At 38.0% G+C, this 16,814-nt stretch overlaps 4 protein-coding genes across 6 annotated transcripts; 2 read left to right on the forward strand and 2 right to left on the reverse strand.

Moving 5' to 3' along the window:
• Positions 1 to 15: 15 nt before the first annotated feature.
• LOC116179187 (farnesol dehydrogenase-like) lies at positions 16 to 1,360 on the forward strand. Of its 2 annotated transcripts, XM_031498904.1 has the most exons (4): positions 16 to 211; positions 259 to 554; positions 601 to 1,062; positions 1,108 to 1,360. In XM_031498904.1, exons 2-4 carry the CDS (start codon positions 459 to 461, stop codon positions 1,291 to 1,293), a joined length of 744 nt encoding a protein of 247 aa, XP_031354764.1. In that variant the 5' UTR covers positions 16 to 211; positions 259 to 458; the 3' UTR covers positions 1,294 to 1,360. The 2 variants fall into 2 exon arrangements, with proteins under 2 accessions (XP_031354764.1, XP_031354763.1); XM_031498903.1 differs by having other exon boundaries at positions 16 to 554.
• Positions 1,361 to 3,554: 2,194 nt separating this feature from the next.
• LOC116178651 (farnesol dehydrogenase-like) lies at positions 3,555 to 4,600 on the reverse strand. The gene is made up of 4 exons (XM_031498216.1): positions 4,434 to 4,600; positions 3,924 to 4,382; positions 3,731 to 3,874; positions 3,555 to 3,678 (listed from the first exon to the last, which is right to left on the reverse strand). Exons 1-4 carry the CDS (start codon positions 4,530 to 4,532, stop codon positions 3,637 to 3,639), a joined length of 744 nt encoding a protein of 247 aa, XP_031354076.1. The 5' UTR covers positions 4,533 to 4,600; the 3' UTR covers positions 3,555 to 3,636.
• A 4,201-nt stretch (positions 4,601 to 8,801) lies between these two features.
• LOC116179311 (farnesol dehydrogenase-like) lies at positions 8,802 to 9,890 on the forward strand. Its single transcript, XM_031499072.1, has 4 exons — positions 8,802 to 9,082; positions 9,129 to 9,590; positions 9,640 to 9,789; positions 9,838 to 9,890. The coding sequence occupies exons 1-4, from the start codon at positions 8,987 to 8,989 to the stop codon at positions 9,868 to 9,870; spliced, it is 741 nt and encodes a 246-aa protein (XP_031354932.1). The 5' UTR covers positions 8,802 to 8,986; the 3' UTR covers positions 9,871 to 9,890.
• Positions 9,891 to 13,771: 3,881 nt separating this feature from the next.
• On the reverse strand, positions 13,772 to 14,781 carry LOC116179717 (farnesol dehydrogenase-like). Of its 2 annotated transcripts, none has more exons than XM_031499540.1 (3): positions 14,599 to 14,781; positions 14,100 to 14,555; positions 13,772 to 14,047 (listed from the first exon to the last, which is right to left on the reverse strand). In XM_031499540.1, exons 1-3 carry the CDS (start codon positions 14,704 to 14,706, stop codon positions 13,862 to 13,864), a joined length of 750 nt encoding a protein of 249 aa, XP_031355400.1. In that variant the 5' UTR covers positions 14,707 to 14,781; the 3' UTR covers positions 13,772 to 13,861. The 2 variants fall into 2 exon arrangements, with proteins under 2 accessions (XP_031355400.1, XP_031355399.1); XM_031499539.1 differs by having other exon boundaries at positions 14,094 to 14,555.
• Positions 14,782 to 16,814: the final 2,033 nt, after the last annotated feature.

A 16,814-nucleotide genomic window follows, 5' to 3' on the forward strand; every position in this document is an offset into this window, starting at 1 on the left:
ATGCTTGGAAACATTATCTTTCCATTCAATGAGTACAAAAATAATATTTTGTGTTGCCATGTGTATCAAGAAAATTTGAATGCAAAACATTATTTTGGAAGTTTTACGTAATGTTGTTCCTGCAAACTCACTATACGGACTAGTTTTCGAAACTACAGAAATGGATAGCAACAGAGAACTATCAAACTTGACGTTATCTTCCAAGTTTAATGTACTAAAAGATAACAAACGAACACATCGTAACATTATGTTTTAAAGAAAATGGTGTCATGGTTCAATGTAATCAAATTAAATTCTGCCACCCTAAACGACTAGTCAGCCTTGGGAAATATTGACTACTCAAATCACACAGTCACGCTAAATAGGACACGCGCATTTGTGATAATTGTGGGATAACGCCGTTGTTTATCGCAAGTCTCGCACTGTGTACCTACAGTCAAGTTTCATTTCAGGTAAACATGGAAAAATGGGAAGGAAAGGTTGCAATTGTGACAGGTACAAGTTCCGGGATCGGTCGGGCGATTGCAACGCAATTGGTTGAGGCGGGGGTGGACGTAAGCGACTTGTATGAACTGACGTTATTCCCTTGTGAGTTTTTAGGTCGTTGGTATTGCCAGACGCGAGGATCGCGGAAGGGAACTTGAGTCGGTTTTGGCGGGGAAAAAAGGCAGATACTACCATATTACCGGCGATGTCTCTAAGGAGGAAGACGTGCTGAAATCGTTCGGGTGGGTTACAGAAAATTTGGGACCGGTTCACATTTTGGTTAATAACGCCGGTATTACGCGAGAGAGTAGCTTGTATGATGGAGAAACGAGCATGTGGAGGGAGGTTTTTGACACCAACGTTATGGGTCTCTGCATGATGACCAGGGAAGCTATAAAAGTGATGCGAGCCAATGATATAGCGGGTCAGATAGTTCACATAGGCAGTTTAGGGAGTCACATAGTACTTCCCATCAAAAATTCAAACGTGTACTTCGGCAGCAAATTTGCTGTAAAGGCTCTGGCAGAGACGCTACGGCAAGAGCTGAACACAATCGGAAGCCAAATTAAGATATCGGTGAGTATTATGATGACGTCTTCGTTGTGTAAAGTCAGTTTGCAGAGTATCAGTCCTGGCGTGGTCCATACAGAATTGTGTGACTACAATCAAGACTTCAAGAACATTACACAATCAATGGATCCATTAAAATCGGAAGACATTGCAGATATGGTCTTGTTTGTACTTTCGAGGCCGCCGCATGTTCAGATTCAAGACATTTTAGTTAGACCAATAACTCAACCAATCTAGGATATTCACGAACCGTTTCTCAAACTGATCGAAATATTCTTTATGTAAAATAAACGTTTTTAGAGTCTTTTACAAAATGATGTACATACCTAGTTAAAAAAAATGGCGGTTACCTACCACTTTACCTATCAGAATCGTCTACTTACACAAGACCGATTGTAATTTGTAATTGCAAGCAGAACTGGGCAGTATTCGGTTTTGTAAATACTTTTTAGTATTCAAATCCTTTAAAGTATTCAAATACATTGTCATTAAATATTTTTATGGAAGCAGAATTTGTATTTGTAACTCAAATACTTTCACAAATATTTAGTATTCGAATACTTCGCAAAGTATTTGGATACTTACTTCGGAAAGTATTCGAATACTTGGCAAGGTATTTGAATACTTTGAGAAGTATTCAAATACTTCGCATAGTATTTGAATACTTAACCTTCCTTTTTTACCAAAAATCGACTGCACCAAAATTTCTCGGGAAAACACTTTTTCTTATTAATTTTGGTGCGTAGAATCAAAAACAATTCGTACTTTTTCGATCAGACTTCTCAATCAAAAGTTATAGACTAGAAACCAATTTCGAAAGAAAATTCAAAGGGCTGTAACTTTTGAACTAGTAGCCCAATCTTGGAACTGTTTGAAATTATGGATTCTACAGGCCACATTCTATAAGAAAATTTTTTTTCCGGGTCGATCTGAGACAATTTTTTTTTCGGGGCTCAAAAAAAGGCAGTGTATAACCTTCCTTTTTTACCAAAAATCGACTACACCAAAATTTCTCGGGAAAACACTTTTTCTTATTAATTTTGGTGCGTAGAATCCAAAACAATTCGTACTTTTTCGATCAGACTTCTCAATCAAAAGTTATAGACTAGAAACCAATTTCGAAAGAAAATTCAAAGGGCTGTAACTTTTGAACTAGTAGCCCAATCTTGGAACTGTTTGAAATTATGGATTCTACAGGCCACATTCTATAAGAAAATTTTTTTCCGGGTCGATCCGAGACAATTTTTTTTTCGGGGCTCAAAAAAAGGCAGTGTATAACCTTCCTTTTTTACCAAAAATCGACTGCACCAAAATTTCTCAGGAAAACACTTTTTCTTATTAATTTTGGTGCGTAGAATCCAAAACAATTCGTACTTTTTCGATCAGACTTCTAAAAAAAAAGTTATAGACTAGAAACCAATTTCGAAAGAAAATTCAAAGGGCTGTAACTTTTGAACTAGTAGCCCAATCATGGAACTGTTTGAAATTATGGATTCTACAGGCCAGATTCTGTAAGAAAATTTTCTTTCCGGGTCCATCTGAGAATTTTTTTTTCGGGCCTCAAAAAAAGACAGTGTATAACCTTCCTTTTTTACCAAAAATCGACTGCACCAAAATTTCTCGGGAAAACACTTTTTCTTATTAATTTTGGTGCGTAGAATCCAATACAATTCGTACTATTTCGATTAGACTTCTCAATCAGAAGTTATGGACTAGAAACCAGTTTCGAAATAAAATTCAAAGGGCTGTAACTTTTGAACTAGAAGCCCAATCTTGGAACTGTTTGAAATTATGGATTCTACAGGCCACATTCTATAAGAAAATTTTTTTTCCGGGTCGATCTGGGACAATTTTTTTTCGGGGCTCAAAAAAGGGCAGTGTATAACCTTCCTCTTTTACCAAAAATTGACTGCACCAAAATTTCTCGGGAAAACACTTTTTCTTATTAATTTTGGTGCGTAGAAATTGCCAGTAGTGGGATAACAAAATCGTCACTATTGTTTCGAGATTTTTCTCATTGGGGACATTATTTAAAACTGTGTAGTGTATTGTATAAGACCCCATCTTGACTACATTCAAGAGCTAAGATAGAATAACACATGAATGCAGACACATGACTTTTGTTGATGTCCTTGCAGCAATTCAACGTAGTAGGTACTGGTGTTCAATCTCGGAAGGAGAGATTGAGGAGGTTTTGGATGTGAGGGATAGACCGTCACTCGTACCAATTGTAGACAGTTCTTCCTTTTACCAAAATTCTAGAAAAAAGGCGATCAATCGGTATAAAAGGGTGTTGAATTTCCTCTTTATCTTATACTTCAGTTTTTCTTCATGAACATCTTCTTCTTCCACACTCAACGCTGGCAATAGCATGAGAATACGTTTAATGAGGAACCCCAATTGGCCAATTTATACCTTACCGCACAGAAGTAGTAGTCCTGAAATTCTACGTGATATTTAAACATTTTTGTTATTGGTGTGGATCATACTGGACATTCTGGTGAGTTACTTTTGTTTAATTATGTGATTGTAACAACAGTTACAGACAGTAATTATTAATAATTTGTATGCGGGTGGCGGTTAGAAGGGCTGGTTTACTGGTCGGACGAAAATGTCGTGAATCTAAAAGTTTTCAGATGCAATCAACTTAGAAACAATTTCCATACGTAGGTACCTGCACGTGGGGAGGTCGAGACAGAATAAAAATTACCGTGTCGACGACGTCTTCAGCTTTTAACGTCGTCATTTTCTCGACCATACCCTTCAGTTCGACGGTGTTGTCATAGACCTCTGTATCGACCACTCCAGGGCTGACGCTCTGAAACGTTTTATTGAGCTTCGGGCGGTTAATTCTAGATTAAACTTACGGAGATTTTGATTTGGCTCCCCATGGCGTTCAGTTCCCGTCGCAGCGTTTCGGTCAATACCGTTACGGCATGTTTGCTTGCGGAGTAAACGTTTACATTGTTCAAAATTACGTGGCCCCCCACGCTATTTATATGGACTATATGGCCATCGTCAATGCCATGCGCTCTCATCATTTTTACGGCATCCTTGGTCATCATGCATACACTGAGAGTGTTAAGCTCGAACACCTCGCGAAGTACGCTCGAGTCTGTGTCGATCAACCCTCCCTCCTTTACATTGCCCGCATTGTTAACCAAAATATGGACCGGCCCTAAATTTGCTTCAATCCAGCGGTAGGCATTCAGCACATCTTCCTCTTTGGTGACGTCCGCAGTGATATGGTGAAATTCGCCCTTTTTCCCGTTCAAATACGCGGCAAGTTCCCGCCCTCGTTCTTCGCGTCTTGCAAGCCCAACGACCTTGTAAACCAAAACCACCATAACTAGAAAAACCTTAGCGCATCTACTTACTTTAACACCAGCCTCTACAAGCCGAACTGCAATTGCTCTCCCGATACCCGACGACGTTCCAGTTACAATCGCTATTTTTCCTTCCCACTTTTCCATCATGAAGCATTGGCAGAGTAACCGTGACTAGAATCATTTGCTACATCGAGGTCATAACATTGGTATTTGTTGTTTTACTATTGTTTTATGTATGTCCGATTCCGTTCGCATAGCTGTGAATGGATCCAGTGGCGTAACTTTATTTTAAGAGACCGGTTCACTAGAAATACACCCCAGAAGACTCGAATTTTTTTAACAATGATAGAACCCTCGATAGAACCCCATATAGAACTTCTGACCTTGTAAAAAAACTGGTCATTTTACCACAGGGTAACAATTCTCTCTTGAATTTGTTTGTTATTTGCTTTTTCACTTTAAATGTTGTCTTCATTTTGATTTGTTTAAGATTGGCAGGTTGTTAATGTTCCTTCAATCTTTTCGTTTCATTACAGCAACTTCAATTCTTTGTGCATGAACCTGCCTTTTTTGAATGTCTTTAACTGTTTCGTCCGTGTAGAGGTGCTGGGGTGTTAAAATTATTTAGTGGCATTCATCTCGAAATACAACTTCAGTCTTAAGGTACGGTTTCTTCTTTTTCTGGTTTTCTTGGCGACCGTCACCGGCGGCCGCCGACGGCTCCATCGAAATCGTACCTTAAAATTACCGTATCCAGGACCTTCAGATGCCTTCTAGACTGGAGAAGGTCCCGTTAATTAACAAAGTATTTCATGTACTTTATATAAGAGACTTCGGAATATTATTTTTCGCAAATGAAAAAGGAGCGGAGTTGCTTTTAAATTTATTTGAACTGGTTACTTTTGAGTGTATTAGATTAAAGTCAGATGAACAGTTAACTGTGGTTAAATCGAACGAAATGCGTGTTCATTATTCACTAATGGAGTATGTATACACAAAATAGACAATCTGTAAATGTCCAAATTTGGTCTGTATTAACGTCAGTAATAAGTGAATACAATAAAAATAACTTTTTAAAATACTAAATAATCGGAAAAAAATTGTGCACTGTGCAGTACGTATATACCTAGGTACATAGTAAGGTACACTGTAAAAGAAAGCATATGCCTTCCCCTTCGTAAATAAAACATTAGTCAGAGTTTGCATTACGCCTTTTCCCGAACGTTTTATCTCTTCCTTTAGTAACGCAAAATATGTAAATAATTCAATTTTTTAAAGAATTCTTTATATACCAATTAAATTTTTTGTACATTTTTGCCGGGACACTTTTAAGTCGGGTCCCTTTGAGGCATTGTAGTTACGCCACTGACTGGATGCTACCTACGTCGGTTTTGCAATGCATAATGTGGAATATTAAATGGGATTCATAGTGCGGTCTAAGTTTAAACTTATTGGTGACACAGATTTCTCTTTTAGAAAGTAGAATTTACACTCAATATCAAAAATTAAACAAAGGCCGAGTAACTTTGTCGCATTTTCCATGAATTAATCAGAACTTCCCGAAAGGTCATGTGTATAAAGAAAATAAGATATGGAATAAATATTCTTATACACAAGAAATTCACCATTGCCCAGTCTGATGTTTAAAATATGCGATATGTTAGTCTTTACTACACGAATCTTTGGTTAACATTTCAAAAACATATCTGTATAAATAAGATAGTCGACATTGCGCAGTACGCACGTCACATTTTTACAATATGCGATATACTTGTTTAGACTAGAAGGTTACAATATCAAAGAAATATCTCCATAAATAAGCAAGTTAATAGGTATTGCGTAGTTTGCGCATGCGCACATCTGATTTTTGCAATATACAATATGTTTGTTTTTACTACAAGCATATGTTTCGAAGAAATATCTCCATGAATTAGAAAATTAACATTGCGCAGACTGAGCATGCGCACATTAATCGTTAAGATTTGTTTGGTTGAGATGCCAGACCTATTATAGCTACCGAATGTAAATACTTAGAACGAACTAAACATCTTGAAAACTGTAGAAATAGTTACGGCCTCGGACGAACGGACGGAGAAACTGGCCATAGCGCCTTCCTGCATGAGTTGGAAAATGCGCTAAAAATGAGGCAAGAGTTTGGAACAGGAAGAGTTGAAAAAATTTACACAAAATGAATAGGATCGAACCCATGCTCTAACGTACTGAAATTCCGACGACCAACGTTTTAATGAAATTAAACTGTCTCTTCGTATTTCATTTTGAAAGAAGCACCCGATTTTTGAAGAATATGAAAATATTGAAAAATTAATTTCGGTTATAGTAAACAAAATGCGCAAAAAGGCAATGTGCACGTAACTACTCGTCCCCCACTAAAAAAAATTGATTAGAACATACACCCCCACCCCCCGGCCCCTGTACGAAACACCAATTAACCACCAACCCCCTCAAATCTCCAGGCACATAACAATCATCAACATTCATCCTGATTTTTTCAATTGCTTCACTGTAAATACAAAACCAAGTACCTATAGCTCAACCCTACTCGTACATACCATGGCTGTTCTGCGGAAGATGAAAATCCCCATGAAAAGAAAAAGCCCACCCCGAAGCTGATAGACAAAAGACTGCTTCTGAAACCCACCCCATAGTAAAGAAAGTAAGAAAAGAAAGAGGGCGAAGAGCTCGGATGGCGGAGAGCGAAACGTACGCCCGAAATGAAAATAAAGAAGTAGATTTAAGTTCCTAATACCCTATCAGTTTCAGTCAACCTCCTTAAAAAAATACTAACTAAAAAAATACCATAAACGATTATCGTCCTTAGGTGCCAAAACAGAATATGGTTTTCAATCTTTTTCACGCCAAGTAGCCTTCAAAACGGTACCATTGGGAACCTAGAAAATTTTCTAATGATAATAAAAGGTCTGATGAATTTGGGAGCAAGTTTGGCTGCGAAGTACCTGGCTGCATCAGATAAAACATAATTCTTCTTATATATGTGATCGTATTCGCGTTATTTTCATCAGACTTTCTTTGTAAGCTTTTTGAAGATTCAGTTTGAGCTGGTCGTAGACTTCGTATAATATAATCTTTGACCTTTTACCAGTGACTGACAGATAATAAAATTATGATAAAATTAATAATGTTGCATTTTTTTTGTAAATTGCCACACAATGTTACCAAGGCATATGTGATTAAAAAACAACCTAATGAAAAATTGCATCAGAATTCAAACCAGCCCAGTCCAGGAATATACAGGGTGCCCATTATCCATGGAATATAGTTAATATCTCTGTAAATATCGAATATATTCAAATTTTTTTATATAAAAGTTGTTTAACATTTTATTTCCCATAATAAGCCAACATTCAGTTGTTTTTATTTCAGAAAACAAATGAGTAACGAAAAACAATTGAAATTTTTTAAATTGCAGCGCACCCTAAAACCCAATATACCGCCCTTAGTACGTAGAAGATAGTTTGTACAGCAGAAAGTAATAATAATAACAATTTATTAATGAATAAAATCCCTAAAACACACCCCGAAGCTGATAGGCGATAGAGTTTTGAAAACTACTCCATAGTAAAGAAAGTAAAAAAAGAAGGAAAGTGAAGAGCTCAGATGGAGGAGCTAAACGTACGTCCGAACTGAAAATAAAGAAGTGGATTTAAGTTCCCAATGTAGACCTGTCCTATTAATTCCAACCAACCACCCTAAAAACAAGAAAGTCTGAACTCAAATCAGAATATGGTTTCAAATATTTTGCATGCTAAGTACCATTTAAAACGGTACCATTGCGATCCTTAAGTTCATAAACCCACCTAGAAAATTCCTCATTTATAATAAAAGGTCCGATAAATTTGGGTGCAAGTTTGGCTGTGAAGTACCTAGCTGCATCAGATAAAAAATAATTCCTCTTGCACACCGGATCGTTCGCTTTATATTCATCAGACCTTCTTCGTAAGTGGTGTAATCTTTTTGAAGTTTTAGTTTGAGCTGATTAATGAAATAAGGCGTCATCCCTCCGAATAGCACGTGACATTAGCTAGATATTGCGTTGGTTATCGTGTACGTAATATCTGAGCAAGTTCTTGAGTACTCGGTTGACTCGTTTCGTAGGATTAGCCTGTGGATAATAGAAGTATAGGATATAATCTGGAGGGGTGTTCCAAAAAATAAGAAAATGTCTCGCTCTACATGCTCCAGTATTTCCACCTGCAATCATAATTTGACAACCCTTTTAATCTTTAATGACTCAAGCATTTGATACTCAATATAGTAACTTAGGTATATTAATCATAGAGTATTGTTTTCTTAGTTTTACAAAAAGCAAGTGGCGCCCTATTTAAATTACATTATTCAGGTTTCACCTATTTTCCACAGCCGATTGTAATTTCCCACGCCCTGTGTAGCCGCAAATAAAAGCTACCAGTAGTCAAAGGTTAATCAGGTTTTAGTTGATTGACAACTAGGAAAGTACAACGTGTAGGCGTGTCAAAGAGGTCCTTGAGGCATATCTATCACCTGATAATATGTAATCGCCTCCAACATGCACATGAGTATTCATTACATATCGGCTTAGCAACATGAACAGGTGGGAAGGTAAGGTGGCCATCGTGACCGGTACCACTTCGGGAATCGGATCCGTAATTGCTGAACAATTGGTGGATGCTGGGCTGATAGTAGGTGCCTTCTTATGGTATACAATAAGCTCATTAAGCTTTTCAGGTTGTAGGGCTTGCCAGGCGTAAAGATAGAGGAGAGGAATTGGCCCGGGCTCTAGAAGGAAGAAAGGGAAGGTACTACCATTTAACAGCCGACGTTGCCAAGGAGGAGGATGTACTAAACGCTTATAAATGGATTGGGGAGAATTTGGGTCCCGTCCATGTTCTGGTGAATAATGCGGGAGTATTGAGGAATACAAGTCTGTGTGACGGAAACACGACCGATTGGAAGGCTATGCTCGATCTCAACGTTGTGGGACTATGCATGATGACCAGGGAAGCAGTGAGATGTATGAAGGCTAACAACGTCGATGGTCACATAGTGCATGTTAATAGCCTCGCCGGCCACATGGTTCCAGTACCGACAGCGGCCCACGTATACACAGCCAGCAAGCACGGCGTAACTGCGCTGACAGAGGCTTTAAGGCAGGAACTGATCGCATGTGGAAGCCGGATAAAAATTTCGGTAAAGTTTTCGAATAGTTTTGACTGAAATTTCGCTATTCTTACTGTAGAGCGTTAGCCCTGGGCTTGTCGAATCTGAGATATTTACACAAGGAGAAAATCCGGCGCCTTTAGAAGCCCTGGAAAACAGACCGATGTTAAAGGCGAAAGATGTTGCAGATGTGGTTTGTTACATCATTTCGACACCGCCACACGTTCAGGTAACCGATTTAAAGGTACTTTTATCCATGAAATCGTTCTAATTTTAGGTTCACGATATCCTGTTGAGAGCATGTTATTAAAGTTAACTGCAATACATAAACTGTACTTTTAATTAACTTACCTTGGCGAAGAATTATATTTCTTTTAAAAAGAGCAGCCCTCCTTTTTGCGAATACAAAATTTGGAAGCTTCAGTACACGACCAACTGTAGAAGTCATTTCCGGTTGTGATTTTATCGTTTCCGACTTTATGCATTTCATTATGGGTGAAAGATGCATCTGATACCCCACTAGAAATTTTACCGCGAGTTTTACCAATCCAATTGCACAAGGACTAGGGTTCATAAGTGATTGAGCGCCATTTTTTTCACTGGTAGCGAAAAAGAGAAAGCAGTGTCGAGTGCGGCAGAATAATTGTGGCAGGCAGTGCACGTATTCGCATATATAGGTAAATGTATCATTTATTTCCCTTTGTAATTACTGTAATTAGCTTAGGATGTAGGGCAATTGTTTTGTATTACTTGCTTGCCGATTTAGTAGTGTGTTTGTTTCCCTTCTAAATTTGAATTTGCAAGGCCTTAGAAAACATTGCGCAAAATTTATAAAATAAGTAAACGACCATACGTAATGCTTTCTCACGTACCGAGTTTATTGAGAGTATCGCTTCAAGTACGTTTATAAAAATCGTGAGGCAGGAAAATTTTTTTAGATTAATTAATTTGTATCCTGTGTTGCCGTCTGGCTTAGACTTATCATGTGTTAGCGGAAGGTTGAAGATCAGTACAATCAATGTAGGGCATATTCAGATAGTTTAAAGTGGAATGTTCAATAGGCGTGGGTGGCTTGCGTTCGAGATTAATATACAGGGTGTTTACATAATTTAAGGTATCTGGGAGAGTTTGTGCACGTAGTTAGAGCAGCTATGTAACTTTTCACACTTTTTAATTCAATTATTATTTTTGTGATCAGCTTGTGTGATGAGTATATTTTAACAATTCGCAGGAAGGTGACTTTTTAATTCAATTATGATTTTTGTTATCAGCTTGTGCGATGGGTCGGTGATTTTTGTTTGTTTTATGTCGGGGCGCAAAATATTTATTGAGTTTGTTCTTGTATTGCCATAAGCTTTTATAAATTAGTAATTACTGATGAATTTGTTGAAAGATAGCATAATTTTAGAGTTTTAGAACACAAAATAGAAGAGGTAAACCGCAGGCCTCCTGGATATGGATGCCCTAAAGCGATTTCAGAACTCACTGAGCAAGCGAATAAGAATTATTCCCCCAAATTAGGTAGGGAACTAAGTGCCTTCGCTTGGGACGAAATTTTAATGTTATATAACCTTCCCTCTCCTCCTTCCTCTACAGACTATGCTAATAAAGTGCGGTTAAACAAATTGAGCGTCATAGTTGGCGGTGATAAGGTGTTTATCGTTAACGAACCTCAATACACTTGTGTCACTTGTCAGACGAACTTGTCAATTTATTAACGAGCTCCTAGCGAATTTATAATTTTGCAGTGTCTGCCCGTCTGTCTGTCTGTCTGTCCGTCTGTCCGTCCGTTAGCACGATATCTCGATATCGAATGTACCGATTACGATAAAATTTTGCATGTGGATTCTTTATCAAATTTCTAGATCGGAGTTCGTGAATTGGCAATGTAGCCCAAAAAATAAGGAAGGCCCTTTTGACATCTCCGTGAATTATGAACCGAATTGCATGAAATTCAATATGCGTATAGCTTTCGCCATATAAAACGCAATTCCAAAAATTGAGCCTAATCAATCAACATTCACAGTGCCCTTTTCGCATTCGACCATTTATAAACCGAATTGCAAACTTTTTTATTTATGATGGTATTTAAGTGAAATTTGATACATAGCCACTTGGCATAAAAGCAAATTTAAAGCCAGTTTCAAAATTATGTTTTGCGCATGCGCAGTGCCAACGTTCTTATTTATGAAGGGATTTAAATGAAATTTCATACATATACACTTTAAATAAAAGCAAAACTAGCATCAGGTTTAAAATTTGGTTTTGCACATGCTATAGCCATACCCAGGAGCTCGTTTTCTGTATTTGTTTAGATTATTTATTTATCTCTAACTAAAGGTAAGTACACACCTACAGTAATACTGTAATACATATTATTTATAAAGCACTTAATGTGCATCCACAAATAAACGCTTACAAAATGTCTCAAATTTGTGTCGATTTCGCCCTCATTTGCTTTTCACGCACTTTTCTATTTCAGGTTACTACTTCGCCACTCCGTATAGTACCTATCGATTCTTTAACATTAAAATTTGTCCTTTTCATACCTTCGACTATCACATCGTTTTCTGTAGAGCTTTTATATTGCCACCCAAAGACACCTGTTTAACTAGCTCAATTAAATAGAGGCGCTCACAAAAAACAATTAACGTAACTTGGGTTTATCCAAATACAAAACTTTTTAACAAACACACAAATTTATTCAAAAACCACATTTTCCACGCGACTGCGTACGCTCGATATTGAAAGATATATGATAGCAGAGTGCGACATGAATGAAAAAAGAAGTTAAGAAAATCCTTTAATCCCATCGGACCCAGTTATGAATTTAAACAATCCGGAGACACACAGAGGCACGTACTAATAATTTCATCCAAATCCATTCAGCCGTTTAAGAGTTCAATCACAAACACACGTCAGAAGAATTGTATATAGGGAGATCGCTGTAAGAATAATTGGCAGTCATCAGGGCCAGAAACAAATACCACGCGATGAGCGCTCGATCCAAACAAGTTAAATAAAGTCTTAATTACCATACAAAAATTCAGTCTTTTACTGCAATTCCCAGGCCAAATGTGTACAAAAAACACAAACACTAAACTGAAACTTCACTTCGTTATTAGGTAACATACTTTTTCCCGAATAAGTGCCAAAAAACTTCTCAACTCGGACTCGATTATTCAATTCTACAGGACGTAGATAGGTACTTAAAATTCACTAATTAACTTTCTTCAATATCCGGAAACTAATTGACTTCATGGCACTTCAGACAAAACGTCCAAAACAAAGCGGCAACGGCGAAAGAGCGAAATGCCAAAGGCGACAGGCCACGTTACACCTCTTCCTCTTCCATTTTACATATTTCCCTCTATTTTCCACTTCTTTATTTTCTTGTTAAAGTACGCGACACTCGCGCACCTACGACAATATCTGTTTACAAAATTAATTAATTGCGGAAACGATTCTTACACCCCTTTCGCGTTTTTTTGCGAATCCCTCATACCTCTTCCACACTTTCCTTAAACCCTTTCTTTACGCTTTTGTCATTGCGCGTCTGCTTCATGTCTACGTCATGACTCTTCTACGCTTCTCTATTTTACGCTCTATTCTTTGAACCAATCTCCCTCCTCACTTTTTTAAAAATAAAAATAATTTTTTCTAATCAGTTATTGTCTCTTCTGACAAAACTTCTTCGACTAATTATGTTTAATGGGATCCATTAGCAACCCTGTATACATTAATACAAAGATTCAACTTCTGTATGTTTTGATACTACGTATTTTGGAATGAAAATTATTTTTTACTGAACGCTTACCACCTCCAAGAGGCGTCTTCTGTGGGCGCACAGAAATTTTCATTTCTTTAGTTTCAAGCGACCCATATAACAGGTGGTCGCTTAGCGGTGTTATTTTCAAAATTAATTTTGTTCAACATAGGAAAATATACACATATACCGCTTCATAGCGAACGTGAACATAAGTATGTCGGGAAATACTGTTAATTTACCTAAGATTTTACCTGCGTTATTTTATGTGAAAATTCTAGTAAGAAGCCTCGCGTCGTTAAGAAGCGGTAATTGAAATGAGATAGGTGACAAAGTGTGAGTTACCTGCATGCTATAATTTTATAAAACGAAAGTGGCATAACTCATTGTACAGCGCCTTGTGCGATAAATAAAATGTTGTAAGTATACAGCGGAAATTGGCATTTTATTTCTGTGCATAATCACGATCTCGAATTACTTTCGCGAAAGTTATTCAGTGAAATACCGTGTTTCGAACGTAGACGATGTACAACGTTTATTTAAATAGGGGATGAATTATAATATCGTGAACCTGCACATGAGGAGGGGTGGGCAGAATGTACATAACTGCGTCGGCTATATCCGTAGAGTCCAAGTACGGCATTTTGCTCAACACTTTCTCATCTTCGACCAAATTGGATGCTTTTCTAAACTCTGTTAGGACAGTCGATGGGCTTACGCTCTGAAACATGTTATTGTGCCAAGGGAAAGCCGCCGAAAGTACTCACAGAAACTTTTATTTTGCTTCCAATGGCGTTCAATTCCAATCTAAGGGTCTCGGTGAGCGCCGTAACAGCAAACTTTGAAGCGGGGTAGACGTTCGTCACGACCACGGTTGGAATTTGGTGCCCAGCAATGCTGTTCAGATGAACAATATGGCCGTCAATTTTGCATTCCCTCATATTCTTAATTGCCTCCCTCGTAGCGATGCACAACCCCATGACGTTTGTGTCGAAGGTTTCTCTCCAGAGCTTCGTGTTACCATCGGTCAGATTCGTATTCCTTTTGAAACCGGCGTTATTGATGAGTATGCTTATGGGACCGATTTTTTTCTTAATACACTCGAAACTGCTCAAAATATCCTCCTCCTTACTAACGTCTGCCTTCATCGCGTAAACGTTGCAGCCTTTTTTGCCTAGGCTCTTGGTGAGCTCGTCGATTTTCTCCTTACGCCGAGCCAAACCGACGACCTAATGATTAATATAAAGTGCTCGATTGTCAGAAACGTCATACTTTGACTCCCTTTCCGGCAAGTGCCTTGACAATCGCCGCGCCAATTCCGGCACTCGCCCCCGTTACAACGGCAACCTTTCCAATCCACCGGTCCATGGATAAGACCATCTTTCTACGTGGTTGCTTAAAGAGTGAGATGAACAACTAATTGTAAAGGGCAAGTCCGTACGTAACGTTATTGATTTTTTGATGACACTATTCAGATTATTAACTGTCATCATGGGAGATGAAGTGAAAAGCGAGTATTGCAGGCTATTTCCCCAAGAGGGTGGAGCATATCTTAGGATTTTTGGGGTTGTCCAAACTTCCATGTTCATATTCCGTTATTTTTACCCTGCGGTGCTACGCTCTCCACCATAAAGCGCGCATCCCTCAGAGGATTACCACATCCTCTTCTACTAAGAAGTACGACAACGAACGCAGTACCGAGGGGCCTGGGGAATATGGAATATCTACCCTCCACCTACACAGCAGTACCCTCAACAAAGAAGGACTCGATAATTTCTTCTCTATCTCCCTTAGCACCCTCATGGTAACCTTTGTAAAAAGGTAATGCTGCACTCCCCACCATAAAGCGTTCTTCTCTTAAAGCTCATAATAGTTTTTGGGGAGATTGCCAAATCTTCTACTGAGAAGTACGACAGGAACGAAGTACCGGGTATGGAATACCCCAGCCACACAGCAGCACCCTCAACAAAGAAATACTCGAACATTTCTTCTCCATTTTCTTCATGATGACATTTTGAAAAGGAAATCAAGTCTTAATGTGCCGAATAGCACATAAAAACGGAATGATTACCATATTGTTAGTTGAAATGCTCCACCCTGTATATATACCCTGTATATAATTTTTGAGATCTGGCAACCTGCGCGACTTTTAGAAGGGGAAAGTTACCTGCGCCGGTCGTCTCGAAATAACGAAAACTTCTTACGTTGCGGCCATCTTTGTTTAAGATGTCGTCGAGAGACCATCGTGTAGTTTTTTTTTTTGGGGTTATTTAATGTAGGTTTGCATTTCTGTATAATTTGTTTGTGTTTTGTATACAAAGATTTATGTTTTCTATTATTTTCAATCCTTGCTTTTGAAATTGACATGCTTTAACCTCAATACTGGATCGCGTGTATGAAAAACGTTAACTTCTACTGTTTGCCCAATTTATGGTTTGGGTCCGAATATTTAATTATGTTTTTGGCCCTTCGTCTAAATTCGTGTAAATTATCGAATTTCAGATTGTGTGTACTGACTTGTTGCTTGTAAACTAACACTTTTCGCCTTGAAGAGACAGTTCCAATGGAAAATACTGTACCAAACAAACGACATCTAAGTCTGTGATCCGGAATCTCTGAGAGACTTGAATATCCTACCAAGTTCTACAAAATCTCTTTGGTTAGCCTATATACGAATTATAGAGTAGAAGCAAGAGGTTAAGTACACGTACATGACGAAGTTCTTCCCATTAGATCTTTAAAGTTCATTTGATTCTTTTGTTTCTCAAATTCCTCAAGTAGGGACATCAAACTCTTTGTATCTGTCTGTTTTGTCAAATACTTGAGATACCTGAGATTGCTTAGACTTTTTAGCTTCTCTAGTTATCCGATTGTAAAGATTCTTCCATTTTATGGTTTTCTCCGTTTCCTCTGACCCAAACAATTTTTACACGAATCTGGAGAATTAAAGAAACTTAGGAATCCAAAAAATGATTTGGATTAAAGCGTTTTGAACAATTTGAAGAGTCGGAACAATTAGAAGAACCGGAAGACTGACAAAAATAAAATGTTGAATGGATTTGGAAAAATTAAAAGAATCTGTAGAATCCCACGAATGTGACAGATCTAATGGATCAGAGTAATTCTACCAATTCTACAATGAAGGTATATACCGAGAATAAGCTATACCTATAATAAATGTCGACGGTTGCGTTGGTTACCATTGTGTCAACCAATGGCATACATGTTGCTATGGCAGTTATTCCAGGAATATCTTATTCTCCGTAAAAGTGTAATTGTAAAGCCGGCCCTAGAGATCGCGTAAAACGAAGGCAAATCATATGACTTGTGTACACTTTTCAACCGGAAACGAACTCTCGTAGTGTTATCGGATTAGCGTGCTCTCATTAAACTAAATTTTTACCACGAAAGCGTTGAGTTCTAAGGTACAAAGCATTTCATTGCGCAATATTTTAAGTGGCTAGTTACGTTTAAAAAACAAGTTCATC

This window comes from Photinus pyralis, unplaced genomic scaffold, assembly GCF_008802855.1.
Source record: "Photinus pyralis isolate 1611_PpyrPB1 unplaced genomic scaffold, Ppyr1.3 Ppyr1.4_LG8, whole genome shotgun sequence".
NCBI classification, from domain to species: domain Eukaryota; kingdom Metazoa; phylum Arthropoda; class Insecta; order Coleoptera; family Lampyridae; genus Photinus; species Photinus pyralis.

Excerpts from the sequence above, each read along its gene's own strand:
- LOC116179187 (XM_031498903.1), top strand. The coding sequence starts at position 459 with ATGGAAAAATGGGAAGGAAAGGTTGCAATTGTGACAGGTACAAGTTCC. Across the intron at positions 555-600 it reads TGGTTGAGGCGGGGGTGGAC|GTCGTTGGTATTGCCAGACG; the intron begins GTAAGCGACTTG and ends GTGAGTTTTTAG. Across the intron at positions 1,063-1,107 it reads GAAGCCAAATTAAGATATCG|AGTATCAGTCCTGGCGTGGT; the intron begins GTGAGTATTATG and ends GTCAGTTTGCAG.
- LOC116178651 (XM_031498216.1), bottom strand. The coding sequence starts at position 4,532 with ATGATGGAAAAGTGGGAAGGAAAAATAGCGATTGTAACTGGAACGTCG. Across the intron at positions 4,383-4,433 it reads TTGTAGAGGCTGGTGTTAAA|GTCGTTGGGCTTGCAAGACG; the intron begins GTAAGTAGATGC and ends TTGGTTTACAAG. Across the intron at positions 3,679-3,730 it reads CTCGACCTCCCCACGTGCAG|ATTCACGACATTTTCGTCCG; the intron begins GTACCTACGTAT and ends GAAAACTTTTAG.
- LOC116179311 (XM_031499072.1), top strand. The coding sequence starts at position 8,987 with ATGAACAGGTGGGAAGGTAAGGTGGCCATCGTGACCGGTACCACTTCG. Across the intron at positions 9,591-9,639 it reads GAAGCCGGATAAAAATTTCG|AGCGTTAGCCCTGGGCTTGT; the intron begins GTAAAGTTTTCG and ends TTCTTACTGTAG. Across the intron at positions 9,790-9,837 it reads CGACACCGCCACACGTTCAG|GTTCACGATATCCTGTTGAG; the intron begins GTAACCGATTTA and ends TTCTAATTTTAG.
- LOC116179717 (XM_031499539.1), bottom strand. The coding sequence starts at position 14,706 with ATGGTCTTATCCATGGACCGGTGGATTGGAAAGGTTGCCGTTGTAACG. Across the intron at positions 14,556-14,598 it reads TTGCCGGAAAGGGAGTCAAA|GTCGTCGGTTTGGCTCGGCG; the intron begins GTATGACGTTTC and ends ATTAATCATTAG. Across the intron at positions 14,048-14,093 it reads GAAGCAAAATAAAAGTTTCT|AGCGTAAGCCCATCGACTGT; the intron begins GTGAGTACTTTC and ends AACATGTTTCAG.